Raw genomic sequence first — 13,492 nt, 5'->3', positions numbered from 1 at the left:
CTCAAGTCTCCACTGTCTAAAATCTACGCTTACGCAAGCCTCCCCAGCATATCCCCCAGGACAGGCTGTGAAGCTGCATTCCAATCCCTTTATATTTGGAGTTTCTTGAAGTCAGTGTTTGCTTAGGAGATTTCATCCTGGGGGAACAGGAGTGATGACCCCTCATCATCCTGCCTACCTACAGATTTACTGAGCCCCATCCTTCCAACAGGATGAACCTACCTCCAAGCCTTGCTTACATACAAAAATCGAACATATCTGTTAAAAATAATTCAAACATGAATGGTTCCAGAGTTTCTGCTTAGAGTGATGAAAAATCTTTGGAGGCCGGGTTCGGTGGCTCATGCTTGTAATCCCAGGACTTTAGGAGGCCAAGGCAGGGAGATTGTTCGAGCTCAGAAGTTCGAGACCACCCTGGGCAATATGGTAAAACCCCAACTATACAAAAAAATACAAAAATTAGCCAGGCGTGGTGGTGCATGCCTATAGTCCCAGCTACTTGGGAGGCTGAGGTGGGAGGATCGCTTGAGCCTGGGAGGCAGAGGTTACAATGAGCTGAGATTGCACCACTGCACTCCAGCCTTAGTGACAAAGCCAGACCCTATATACTGTTTCAAATAAAACAAAGAAGAAAAAGAAAAATCTTTGGAAACATAATGGTAATGGTTGCACAATACTGTGAATATTAATTAATTAAATCTATTTATTTTGAGATGGAGTCTCACTCTGTTGCCCAGGCTGGAGTACAGTGGTGCAATCTCGGCTCACTGCAACCTCTGCCTTCTGGCTTCAAGCGATTCTTCTGCCTCAGCCTCCCGGGTGGCTGGGATTACAGGCGCACACCACCATACCCAGCTAATTTTTGTATTTTTAGTAGAGACAGGGTTTCACCATATTGGCTAGGCTGGTCTCTATGTACTGACCTCGTGATCCACCCACCTCTGCCTCCCAAAGTACTGAGATTACAGGCATGAGCCACCACACTCGGCCTTTTCTTTTTATTTTTGAGAGACAGAGTCTCCCTCTGGCACCCAGTCTGGACTGCAGTGGTACAGTCACAGCTCACTGCAGCCTCAAACTCCTGGGCTCGAGTGATCCTCCCACCTCAGCCTTTCAAGGAGCTGGTACCACAGGCATGTGCCACTACACCTGGCTACTTTTTCCTATTTTTCATAGAGACAGGGTCTTGCTATGTTGCCCAGGCTGGTCTAGAGCTCCTGGGCTCAAGTGATCCTCCCATCTTGGCCTCCCGAAGTGCTGGGATTACAAGCATGAACCACCACACTGGACCAGCACTGTGAATATTTATTAATATCACTAAATTGTATACTGAATTTAAAAAGGTTAAAATCACACATTTTATATTATATAGTATACATTTGTTTTTACTGCAACGAAAACAGATACATATTTTTTTTATGGAGTTTTTCTCATTGCCCAGACTGGAGTGTAATGACACCATCTCGGCTCACGGCAACTTCCGCCTCCCGGGTTCAAGCAATTCTCCTGTCTCAGCCTCCCAAGTAGCTGGGATTACAGGCATGCACTACCACACTCAGCTAATTTTTGTATTTTTAGTAGAGACGGGGTTTTACCATGTTGGTCAGGCTGGTCTTGGACTCCTGACCTCAGCTGATCCACCTGCCTTGGCCTCCCAAAGTGCTGGGATTACAGGCGTGAGCCACCACTTCTGACCAACAAAAATATTTTTAAAAAATTCACGGGCCAGGCGCAGTGGCTCACGCCTGTAATCCCAGCACTTTGAGAGGCCAAGGTAGGCAGATCATGAAGTCAGGAGTTCTAGACCAGCCTGGCCAACATGGTGAAACTAAAAATACAAAAATACAAAAATTGTCTCTACTAAAAATACAAAAATTGGCCGGGCGTGGTGGTGCACACCTGTAATCCCAGCTCCTCAGGAGGCTGAGGCAGGATAATTGCTTGAACCTGGGAGGCAGAGGTTGCCGTGAGCCGAGATCGTGCTACTGCACTCCAGCCTGGGTGACAGAGTGAGACTCCATCTCAAAAAATAAACAACAAAAAAAATTAAAAATTTTTCATACAATGTGAATGAACCTGTGCCAGCTGACACTGTTTTTCACTCTAGCCTTCTGCCCTTGACCTTGTGGGGAGAAAATTGTTCAGCAGTTGGAGCATAACAGGCCCTTTGCCTGTTGAAAGCCCCCAGAGAGGCTCAAAGGGAGCCAAGTCCCTGTTCCAGAGCGGGAAGGCGTGGCGTGTCCTGTCCTAAGACATGCAGGATGTGCTGGAGGCCGCTCTCCACTAACAAGGCATCCCTCAGGGCTCTTTCGGAGACTGAGGCAGGAGGATCACGAGGTCAGGAGTTCAAGACCAGCCTGGCCAAGAAACCAGCCTGGCCAGTATGGTGAAACCCCGTCTGTACTAAAAATACAAAAATTAGCTGGGTGTGGTGGCGGGCACCTATGATCCCAGCTACTTGGGAGGCCTAGGCAGGAGAATTGCTTGAACCCAGGAGGTGGAGGTTGCAGTGAGCTGAAGATTGTGCCACTTCAGCCTGGGCAACAGAACGAGACTCCAACTCAAAAAAAAAAAAAAAAAAAAAGAAAAGAAAAGAAAAAAGAAAAAAAGAGAAAAGGTTCTTTAGGACATTGGTCCTCCATCTTCTCAGTTGGAAGCTTCCGGAAATAAAGTCACCTTCCTTAGCCCAACACCTTCTCTCAACTTATTGGCTGTCATGTTGTGAGTGGTAGAGTTTGGACTTGGCTGTACTGCTAATGATAGTGGCTACCACATGTGCCATTATCATTAATGTGAGGCATCACATTGGGACCAGAATGCCCACTGTATCCATTAAAATTAAGTGAGGTGTCAGCTCACCTAATTTTTTTATTTTTTGAGATGGTGTCTCACTATGTAGCCCAAGCTGGAGTGCAGTGGTGCAATCTCGGCTCACTGCAACCTCCGCCTCTGGAACTCAAGTGATTCTCAGTGCCTTAGCTTCCCAAGTAGCAGGGACTACAGGTGCCTCCACTTCGTCTGGCTAATTTTTTGTATTTTAGTAGAGACAGGATTTGACCATGTTGCCCAGGGTGGTCTCGAACTTCTGAGCTCAGGCGATCTGGCCGCCTCTGCCTCCCAAAGTGCTGGGATTACAGAAGTGAGCCACCACGCCCAGCCAGCTCACTTAATTTTAATGGAATACAGTAGGCATTATGACCCCAACTTTACAAGTGAGAAAACTGAGACACAGAGAGGTCCCCAAAGTTGCCTAAAGTCACACAGTAAGTGGTAGAGCCAGGATTCCAGCTGAAGTCTGCTTCCATATCCCACCTTCTAACTGCCGCCACTAGACTGCTGTGTCTGCTGGGGTGTCAGGTCACAGGAGAAAAGAGATATCGGCTTTGTGACCCAGGAGCTCCTCCTTCACCTCCTCCTGCCATCCTCAGCACTAACCAGCTGCGGTGAGGGGTGCTGTGTGCTGGGCTGGAGGATGGAGCCATGTGCAACTCCTCCTGAGGCACGCTGTGAAGGTGCAAGTGGTGTGTTCGAAAGGTTGTGCACTACATGGTTCTCCACCCAGTGAGCTGATGGGCAACGAAGGAAGGATGGCCATTGGGAGGGGGAGCTGGTGGAGAGAGGAGCCAGCTGGGGAGGAGGGCGGAGGAGTAGCTTGAGTCAGACTAAGGAGCTCAGGGGAGGTGCTGGCTGTCCTTGTCACTCTTTTTTAGGATATGCCTCTGTCAGTGCCTGGGGTTCAAGGAGTGTGAGCCGTTTTCTTTCTGAGTTCTGAGCAAATCAAGCTGGGGCATTCTGGGGTATGCTGCCCTATCCCAGGAGTCTCAGCCTTAGGTAGTTTGGCAATCTTCTCCTATAAATAATCAATAGACCCTGAACAGCACTTGTAAACTTGAGCGTAGAAAACTGGGTGAGACATTTTTATGGTGAAAGAAGCTTCTCCTTGAAGTCCCCCCAGAAGCCTCAGGGGCAGAATGCCAGGGACAGGTTTTGGGGATGTGGGCTGGATAATGCCATCATGGGGCTGCTGGAATCTGGGGTGCCAGAGCTGTTGGTTGGAAGGCCCCTGGGTATGAGGGCAATGTGCCACTTTGATGAGGGCCTCTGCCTCGCAGTTTTCTGGGCCTGAACAGTGCAGAAGATGAAAACTTCTCACCCAGCTTTCTACGTTCAAGTTTACAAGTGCTGCTCGGGGACCACTGATTATTTCCAGGGCAAGACCACCAAAGCACCCAAGGCCGAGACTCCCGAGATAGCGCAGCATGCCCCGGAGTCCCCCAGCTCGATTTGCTCATAGCTCAGAAAGAAAACAGCCCACACTCCTTGAACTTCAGGCACTGACGGGGAGGCATTTTCCAAAGAACAGTGACAAGGACGGCCAGCACCTCCCTTGCATTCCTCAGTCTGACTCAAGCTGCTCCTCCACCCTCCTCCCCAGCTGGAGCTGAGGCTGAGGGCAATTGAGGGCCACCAGGGAGAAGAGCTGGGTCAGGGCTGTGACCCGCCAGCAAGCATGAGGCCAAGCAGATGTGCCGGTGAGAGGCTGGAGGCCGGGTGGGAGCTGGCTGCCCCGCGGCAGCAAAGGAGATGGCTGGAGGCTGGGATGGGTGCAATGGTGAGTGTGCCTCAGGGTCCGGTTTCTGTTCCCATAGGACAGCTGTGGTGACAGAGCTGTGGCCAACTGCTCCCTGGGCTGAGGGTGAAGGAAGCTGTGCTCCCACTGGTGCTAGGGAAGGCTGCTGCTGCAGGGCTGGAGGCCTGGGTGCTGGACTGCTGGGGAAGGCTGCCTGCTGCACCCCCAAGCTGCAGTCAGGGCTCGCCCTGAGGCCCTGAGGTGGGGAGAGAGCAGCTCTCTCGTACACAGCCATGTGCACATGCGCGCGCGCGCACACACACACACACACACACACACACAAAGACACTCTCACTTCATCCCCGAATTCTCCCTTCCACACACAAAGCTAGTTTCCAGTTCTCCAGTCCCCCTCCATCCCTCTCTGCTTTTGTAGTCTCTGCTGGGCTGCACTGGGGATCTGGTCCCAATTCCCCACTTCCCTTGCTGCCCCTGTAACAAAGGGCTGGCCATGTGACATGATCTCCTGAGGCTTCAGAGAAGTGATTTTACCCCGAGCTACACAGGCGGGAAGATCACCAGCCTGGAAGGTGTGTGGTGGGTTGGGAAGAGGGGAAGGGCAGGAGCAGGGGCTGAGGCCTGGGTTACCCCCCAGGGAAACTCACTATCCTTAGCAGGTCCCTTCAGCCACTTTCCCAACAAGCAGCAAATCTCCGCTGATTGAACTCTGACCGAGGCAATGGGGGCACGCCAGGCAACAAGGTGGAGGTTTGCTAGCGTGGGAGCAGGGAGAGCGCTGAACACAGACGCTCTGGGTGTTGACGGGGAGGCTTCACCCTTAAATCCACACCAACTGCTCCCTTCACTTCCCCTGGTGAAGAACGAAGGACCCTGTGGGATTTCTACTTCGAATCTCTCATTTATTCCGACGTTCACTCAGTTGCGACTCCAAGTTATCAAAGATGCAAGACAAGAAGTCTATAGCAGGAGTGGTGAAGTGGAGGTGGAGAAAGACTGCGGAGAGGGCTGTGTTCCTGGCCCCTCCTTCTCTTCCAATTTAGGGCACCGTTTGAAAAGAGTACAAATAGTGTCCCTTAGCACAGACTAGACAGCAGAAAAGGACAGTGCAGTTAAGTGGGGGAGCTCCCTTTTCCACAGGGTGGGGCCCTGCAGCTGCAGCGGGCAGGCAGACAATCTCCAGCCTGGTTGGAGACCGTGCCCTGAGCAGCGTGGGCTATGTGGGGAAGAGCTGGGGCCCACCGTCTCTCCAATGCCCCAAACCCAGATTGTGATTTGTGGGGCTGGCAGGGCTTAGCTAGGAAAGTGGTAGGAGGGAGGGGATTGCACAGGACGCTTGCACTCAGGGACCCCATCGATCAGGGGCAAGAAGCGGGTGATGGTTAATTGGGTCTTGATTTTTACAAAGGCAGGATGTAGGAATGATGTCATTTCTGGCGAGGAGGACATGGCTGCTGTGGTTGATTGGCTGTGGAATTCCAGGGGAGCAAGGCACTAGGAAGTGGGGAACGCTGCCAGGCCCAGCAGCTCGTCAGGAGCTTGCACTTGGCCCAGTTAGGGCTGGCTGTGGGACGTGCGTGCTGAACTGCTGCCGAAAGCTGCCCCTCTGCGCCAGGAGACAGACCCCACTACCCCACCTACAGCTGCTTCCTGGTACAAGAGAAGTTACCATTTGAAGTGACTCCACAGGAGAGTCTGACAAACATGTTTGCTTTTCACTGACAATTAAAATGGTTTTGCTGCTAATCTTGTTTTATGGTGGTCTTTCATCCATCAGCAAGCATCCCTACACACAAGATCAGAGGGTTGGGTAAATACATCCAGGCCCTGCCAGGATTAGGGCAAGAGGGAGTGGTCTGGGCTGGCAGATCTTTTTTGGAAATTCTCACTCTTTGGAGCACTAAAGGGTTCTTAGTCTATCTGGGCAAGCCTCGTTTCCCTGGAATAAATGGAATCTCAGAGATTAGTGACTAGTCCTAGAGCTAATGAGTGACCAAAGTGTGACCAGAGCCCAGGTCTGTTTCTCAACCCAGGGCACTTTGATTCTAGATTGAGATGTGAGGTGACAGGTGCCTTAATAGTGGCGCAAAAGATGCGCATTCCCCTCCTCTTCCCTGCCCGCTCCTTGCTCCCTCAGCGGCACCCTGACCTTTGTCAAATGCAGAATCAAGATTTCAGCAGGGGGGCTAGCCCTTTCCCTGCCCCACCCTCCTTGAATTCAGTGACTCAGGAGTGGGAGGGGCATTAGCTATGCCCTTAGAAGGGGACCAGCTTCTGCAGAGGCCACTGGAAAACTCATCAAGATACTCACAAAGCATAAAGCCACTGCCACATTCTAAGTGGGAAGTCGGAGTTGGAAATGAGGCTGGTGTGAGACACAGTAAAAGGCTCATTGCCAGGAGACTGGGGAGTAGGGCGGCCAAGGGAGGGCGGCGAGCGTGGAATCCCTCAGTCACGTCCCTCCCATCCTCAGGACTGGGCTGTCGCTCTGGTGGGTTGAAGATCCTGCTCAACGGCATCACGGGTGGATGCTCACGTAGACTGCCGGGCTCTGGCGGAGTCGACGTGGTTTCAGCCGCGACAGCATCGCCCCACGGAGACTCCGTGCTCTTCCTGTTCCCTAGCCCGCTGGCTGCCATGGGGATTGGCCACGTTAACCAGCTTTCCTTCAAGCTGTTTGGGTATCAGACTTTTCCTTCTCGATGGTACATGGGAGACCTTTCCTTCCTGCAACTCCTGGGGTACAAAGCCCCTGGTGCCTACCCGTGGTGACTGGTGTGTGTGTATGTACACCTGGGAACGGGCATGCACAGGACTGCATCCACGCAAGCTGCTCGGCGTGGTGGGCTGGGCCGAGAGACAGTCAGCTGGTCTCTTTGCTAAGCCACTAGAAGTCGGCTAACAAAAGTGAAAAAGCTTCTCCAGCAGGGGGCGCTGGTTCCTAAGGCAGAGAAAGGATTTCGGGGAACACAAGGTTAGACAGTCACTTTCTGGTGCAGTCCCCACAGGCAACCTTAGGCTTTAAAGTCAACTTGACGTGTTCCACGAGGAAGGGGGCAGGTGAGATGTGATACGTTCAGGAATCAACGTCCCTACGGGAGCAGCTACAGTGACAGCAGCAGCTATGGTAACTAACGTACAAAACTTGGTTGTGAACTAGCTGTTGAATTCATCTCAGCAAGCTCCTCCTGAAGCAGTGCCGTTGACCCCCCGCCCCTCGCTTCTCCAATGCCGGAACTGCAGCTCTCACTTCTCCCCTTGCCCTCTGTCCGCTTCTCCTAGGCACGGATGCTTCATCTCCCGTGGACCCTGGAGGGCTCCAGAGCCTTTGCTGAGCTTTCCCCGGTGCTCCTTTTTGCAGTTCAGCAAATTCAGGGCACTGGGGCACACTGCAAGGGGTTGTCGTGGTGCTGGGGCTGCCAGAGGAGTGTCCCAACCAAGAAACTGGTGAAGCTGCAGACTTGACCTAGCAGTCCCCCACCTCTGGGCCACAGAGTTGGAGCCAGGCCCTGTCCGGGTTCTCAATGTACTCAAAAGCTTAAATCCTAGTAAACCCTCCACTGTGGAGCGAGAAAAGCCAAAGAAACAGAGACAGCCCCTGTGGGGCTGCTGGAGGGTCATCTACCGCCCCCATGGCCCCGCCAGAGCAGCAGTGTGGGTGTGTGTGGGGGTCAGGGGTGAAAGGGTTTACACGTCTGTACTAATAGCCCTTGGATTGGTGAAGGCCTCACGCCCAGAGCCTGGCCAGGTCACCGGATAACTCTGGGGTGCTGCCAATTTGAGGGATGGGGGTCCCCCCTCTTTGTAGTATGTGGGAGCAAAGGAGAGCCTCTCGCCTCCACCCCCATTGGGCACCATGTCAGCCGTCCGTATGTAAAAGGGGGAGCTGTATGGGGAGCAGGTAGTGCAGTGGCTCGCGGCCACCCCGCAGGGCTGGCTGCAGGGCTCGCTGGTGAGAGGTGCCAGGCTGCCTCTGCCGTCCAGGGCTTGGGAGCTGCAGGCATTGCAGCTGGGGCCTCTGGGATGTGTGGGAAGGTCGTGCTCCCGCTCCTCCTCCTCGTCTGCATCCTCGGTTCCGCTCTTCTTGCAGCAGTAATACTGTGCAGAAGGGGAGAGAGATGCCTGAGAGGATGAATGCTTCCCCGACCCCACGCATTTTAGAGTGTGCACAGGTGCCCCTGCCCCTGCTCCATGGAGAACCTAGTGCCAGGCACTGAACCCCAGGGGGCCTGCTCCACAAGTTTCTATTCCCAGCTTTGCAAGGCCAGTGCTGCTTTCCCTTTCTCCTCCCACCGCTCCTCGCAGTAACTCCGGGCTGTGGTTGAGTTGGGCAGGGACACACATGTATTGAAGACACGGCTGGGGCTGCTAGCGGCAGCTTTCAGAGCCTCCCCAGAATGGTGCTCTTCCCACACCCCTGAAATCTCAGAGGTGCAGGACACACAACCCAATGACCCTGTATCTCCCCAGCACACTTTCTGTGTGCTCTGAGCGGGCGGGCTGGGGGGTGCTTAGCTTCCTTCTGACCAGCCCCAACTCCCAGCCTCCTTGACTTACGCCTGCCACATTCCATGGCTTTGGGCTCTGTAGGCCCTGAAGTCAGCCTCCAGTTTCTGCCCCCATAATGAAAAAGAGGTTTGCTGGTGGCCTGGCAGCCTCTAGCTATGGGTCCCGGGGACTGACCTGGAGCCTGCAGTAGCACAGGACGGCAATGATGCAGAGGAGGATCACCGTAGCTAGGATTCCGCCAGTGATCACAACCGTTCCCGCTGTCATCCGCCCGGCGCCCCATCAAACTCTGCAAAGATGTGCGGAGGGCTGAGGACCAGCTGTGGCTGCAGCCCTGGGCTGGGCCGGGGGGAGTCTTTCTGGAACTGCCCCGAGGCTGGGGCAGCGGGCCTGAGAGCAGCAGGTGCAGGGAGGGCCAGGCCCCAGGGGCTTCCTGAAGGCTGAGGACTGGCTCTGGCTCCAGACTGGGCCAGCCTAAGTGGGGGAAGTTGGAGGTGTTTGGCACAGGGCAGATAACAGCTGCGGGAGGGAAGAGAGAAAGCTGAGTGCTAATTCTGCCCCTTGCTTCTATCCAGTTTCAAAAAGTTCTCACGATCTTTCCCCTTTGGTGCTCTTCTCGCCTTTCCTCTCCCCTCATACCCTTCTTAGCCCCGGCTTCTGCGTGGCTCCACACACAGAGGAACAGCTGCTGCTGATTGCGGGGCTCCTCCCTGTGTGGCATCACGCTAAGCACCCCCACGCATCTTACCACATCCTCGCGATAACCCTTCGGGGCAGTTATTAGCTATCCCTACTGCACGCATGCTAAACGGGGGCTGAGAATAATTTGGCTGCGAATCCACCCAGCCCGTTCATCCCCAAGGCTGTGCTCTTGATCCCCGCCATCCTGGCACACACCCCAGTGGTCCCTGAGCCTTTGTCCCGGGCTGGCGGGGAAAGGGCCAACTCTCAAAAACATCAGGTGGCTTTTCTCTGGCTCAAACCCACACTTCTTTTAGGGGTATCTCTGTTCTTCAAACCCTCCTGAAAAGCAAGGGCAAGGCAAGCCCAGAGGGAGTGGTGTGTGGCATCCTGGGCCCTGGAAGGCTGTGGCCAGACTGGGGAGACTGGTCCTGGCTTCTGAGGCTGAATGAACAGGACAGAGACAAGCTCTGGGCATGAGGTTGTCCTGGCTTCAGGCAGATTATCCTTTTAGGTCAGTAAATGGGGATTTCTGAGCCTCCCAGTTGCACTGGGACCAAGGGGGCAGGAGGGTGGGGACTAGGGACTTGGCATCTTGGAGATGGAAAAATGACTAGATCACTTACGTTCAGTAAAGGGAATGGTGACCTGCAAGACAACAGAAAGGACAGAGATGTTGGAATAAGAGAGTTACCTGCTGAAAAAGGCCAGAAGGGTTAGATGATTCCCAGCCAACCCTCATTTTGCTTTCTTCACTGTGTGGCATATCATCAGTGAGCCCACAGACCCCAAGTCTGGGTCTCCAACTGCTAGCAGATGGACATTTCAGTCTATGTCCCAGTGGTCATCTCAAACTCATTATGACAGGTTAAAGTCATCACCCTGCTCTCCAAATGGACTCCACGCCTCTGACCTGTCTGTCTCTGTTGGTGACTCCACCATAGCTGCCCCGAGGGGCTTTGCAAGTTGTTTATTACTCAGAGGGTAAGTGGGGCTAGAACCCAACCGCACTCTCCTCACAAAGCTCTGCACCCTGGCGTGTTCACCGGGTAAAAGGGGTACCTTTATCTCTTCACCCAAATATACCACCTGCCCACCACTGTCATCCTAGAGAACTGCACCTGCCCAGCAGCGCGGCTCCAAATCCACTCCCGCCCTGTGGACTAGCAGCATGGGCATAACCTGGGAGCGCCACTAGAAAGATGGCATCTCAGGCCCTCCACAGGACTAATGAGTCAGAGTTTGCATTTTCACAAGGTCTTAACTGAATAAGTTGCACATTAGAGTTTGACAAGGCCATGGGACGTTCCCCCAGCTGCCCAGAATTGAAACTTCTCAAATTCTTCTTTGGCTTCCCCAGTCTTCTGTCACCCACTCCAGTGACGACTCATCACCTCTCAAGCTGCAGTGGCGCAATGGTTTCCTAACGAACCTTCCCAGTTTTGTCTCTGAGTACCCTTCCTGCCACCAGCTGTTAAGCCTTTCTTCATACCCCTGGGAGTTTCTGTGACTCTCATGCACCACATTGCCTGCAGGATACATTTATCTGCCCATAAACTTTTAGAGACAGCTTCAAAGGCATAGCCATCCCCCAAGTTCCTGCATGCTCACCCTATTTATCTTTCCCTCCTCACCTCCCTTTCTTCCGCCTACGTGATCTGCTGCCCCATCATGCAGTCCCACTGTTCCTTTTTTTGGAGCTGGAGTCTCACTCTGTCCCCCAGTGTGGAGTGCAATGGCACAGTCTCGGCTCACTGCAACCTCTACCTACCGGGTTCAAGTGATTCTCGTGCCTCAGCCTCCCGAGTAGCTGGGATTACAGATGTGCAACCCCACACTGGGCTAATTTTTCTATTTTCAGTAGAAACAGCATTTCACCATGTTGGCCAGGCTGGTCTCGAATTCGTGGCCACCCACCAAGTTGGGTGATCCACCCGCCTCGGCCTCCCGAAGTGCTGGGATTACAAGTGTGAGCCACAGTCCTACAGTTCTTAAGCAGCTTATTGCCTAGTGATGAAAATACACAGGGCAACCCTTATGACACAGTGTGAGACTCGTAGCCACAGAATCGCAGACCAGAACTGTGGAACACAGAGTGGGGCAGCTAATGACTCGGGGGGAGATGCTCCACTGCAGGTGTTGTATTGAGCTGAATCCTAAAAGGTGAGTGACAGCCTTTTAGGTAGACAAGGTGGGGAGGGAGAAGGAACAGTCCAGGGGTGTGGAGAGAACAGTTCCAGGAACTGCGAGGGATCTGGTGAGGCTGGGACAGGCCAGGGCAGGCATGTGCCTGGAGAGGCAGCAACCCGGGCAAGGAATCTGGATGAACTCTCCTGGAGGCCGTGGGGGTTCCTGAGGGGGCTTTCGACAGGGGAGTGTGTGGTCTTTCTTTTTCTGTCTATTTAAATCCTGCCCTTCCTTCAAGGTTCTGAGAAGCCTCCCCTGAGTGCCCCAGCCCTGATGCTATCTCACTTCTGGGCTCCTGCTGCAATGCCCTTCATGGTTCACTCTTCAAATCCCACTTGGTGGGATAAGAGTCAGCTTTTCATGTGGGAACATGTTGACTCCTCCTCCACTATATTATAAGTCCTCTGGGATCAGGGGTTGTGTCTTACATGGTCTGCTATCCCCTGCAGCCTTAGGCACCGTGTCTGACACATGGTGTCAGACTTAATAAAAGCTCACTGTTTAGCTTGTCACAGCCCTGGCAGTTATGACTCCGACAGACCACCAGCGGGCAGCAAACTGTATCTCTCAGCTCAATCCCATGGGCAGACTTGAGCGTCCCTGTTTGAGACCCCTTTGATTTTGCCCAGGGGCATGGTGGGCCATGCTTCAGAGGTATCTTGGGGCATCTGGAGGCGGGGCCAGATGAATCTCAGCTTGGGGAAGGCGTAGGCATTTTCACTACAGCACCACTTCATCCCCCCAACACTTCCCTGCATATTCATCGCTGAGGGTTGCTTATGGACAGAGAAGTCTAGGAGTGACCTGAAGCTGGGGAGGCAGCAGTGATCCACCCCACAGACAGGCTTGGACTAGTGTTCCAGGATGTGCCCAGCCTGTTTTAGGAGACAGGGAATTATGGAGAAGCCGTATAAGACCAGTGCCCTCCCTCCTCCCTGCCCCTGTCCTGGGACACCCCTCTTTCAGGACCACACAGGTTGCGCACAGCAATGGCCTGGACATTGGGGGCATGGCAGTGTGGGCAGAGCTGGGGTTCTCAAGGCCCAGGTTCGAGGATCACCTGTGCCACTGAGCAACTACCCCATATTGGAAAATGACCTTTCTCACTTCTGAAGCAAAGATGAACAAAACACTCAGTTCTCACATTCCTCTGTCTCCCTCGCCAGTAGGACTGTAAGGAATTGTAATCAAGGATCACCTCTCCTCCTCTGAGTTCTCAAGTGTGACTGTGAGGAACGAGGGGGATGGGCGTGAGAGCTCTTTGTAAACTAGAAAAGACCCCACAAACAACCATGTTTGTGGGGAGAAGGAAGGCCTAGACCTGTTGTGGCTGTTTAGGTCTGGTCTTAAAATCATCAGCCAGGAAGGGACATGTAAAGGGTGTGAGATGAACTAATCAGCTCCCAACAGTTTCCCTGAAGGCTCAGTACTAATGGAAAAAAAAATTTTTTTGGCTGGGCGCGGTGGCTCAAGCCTGTAATCCCAGCACTTTGGGAGGCCGAGACGGGCGGATCACGAGGTCAGGAG

The 13,492-nt window shown here is 53.3% G+C and overlaps 1 protein-coding gene across 3 annotated transcripts in view; it reads right to left on the bottom strand.

Moving 5' to 3' along the window:
• Window positions 1-7,438: 7,438 nt before the first annotated feature.
• The window catches only part of FAM163A (family with sequence similarity 163, member A), an 84,515-nt gene continuing 78,461 nt past the window's right edge, over window positions 7,439-13,492 (bottom strand). For 2 of the 3 annotated variants that reach the window (XM_011951130.1, XM_011951131.1), the window contains 4 exons: window positions 13,073-13,191; window positions 10,405-10,426; window positions 9,272-9,386; window positions 7,439-8,686 (listed from right to left, as the gene is read on the bottom strand). In XM_011951130.1, the coding sequence (XP_011806520.1) occupies window positions 8,276-8,686; window positions 9,272-9,364 (504 nt within the window). In that variant the 5' untranslated portion in view covers window positions 9,365-9,386; window positions 10,405-10,426; window positions 13,073-13,191 and the 3' untranslated portion in view covers window positions 7,439-8,275. The remainder of the gene's footprint in view (window positions 8,687-9,271; window positions 9,387-10,404; window positions 10,427-13,072; window positions 13,192-13,492) is intronic. The other variant, XM_011951129.1, reaches the window with a different exon arrangement.

This window comes from Colobus angolensis, unplaced genomic scaffold (genome assembly GCF_000951035.1).
Source record: "Colobus angolensis palliatus isolate OR3802 unplaced genomic scaffold, Cang.pa_1.0 Scaffold315, whole genome shotgun sequence".
Taxonomy (NCBI): domain Eukaryota; kingdom Metazoa; phylum Chordata; class Mammalia; order Primates; family Cercopithecidae; genus Colobus; species Colobus angolensis.
Note: the sequence above shows the minus strand (reverse complement) of the source record. Positions and strands in the feature narration are given on the sequence as shown.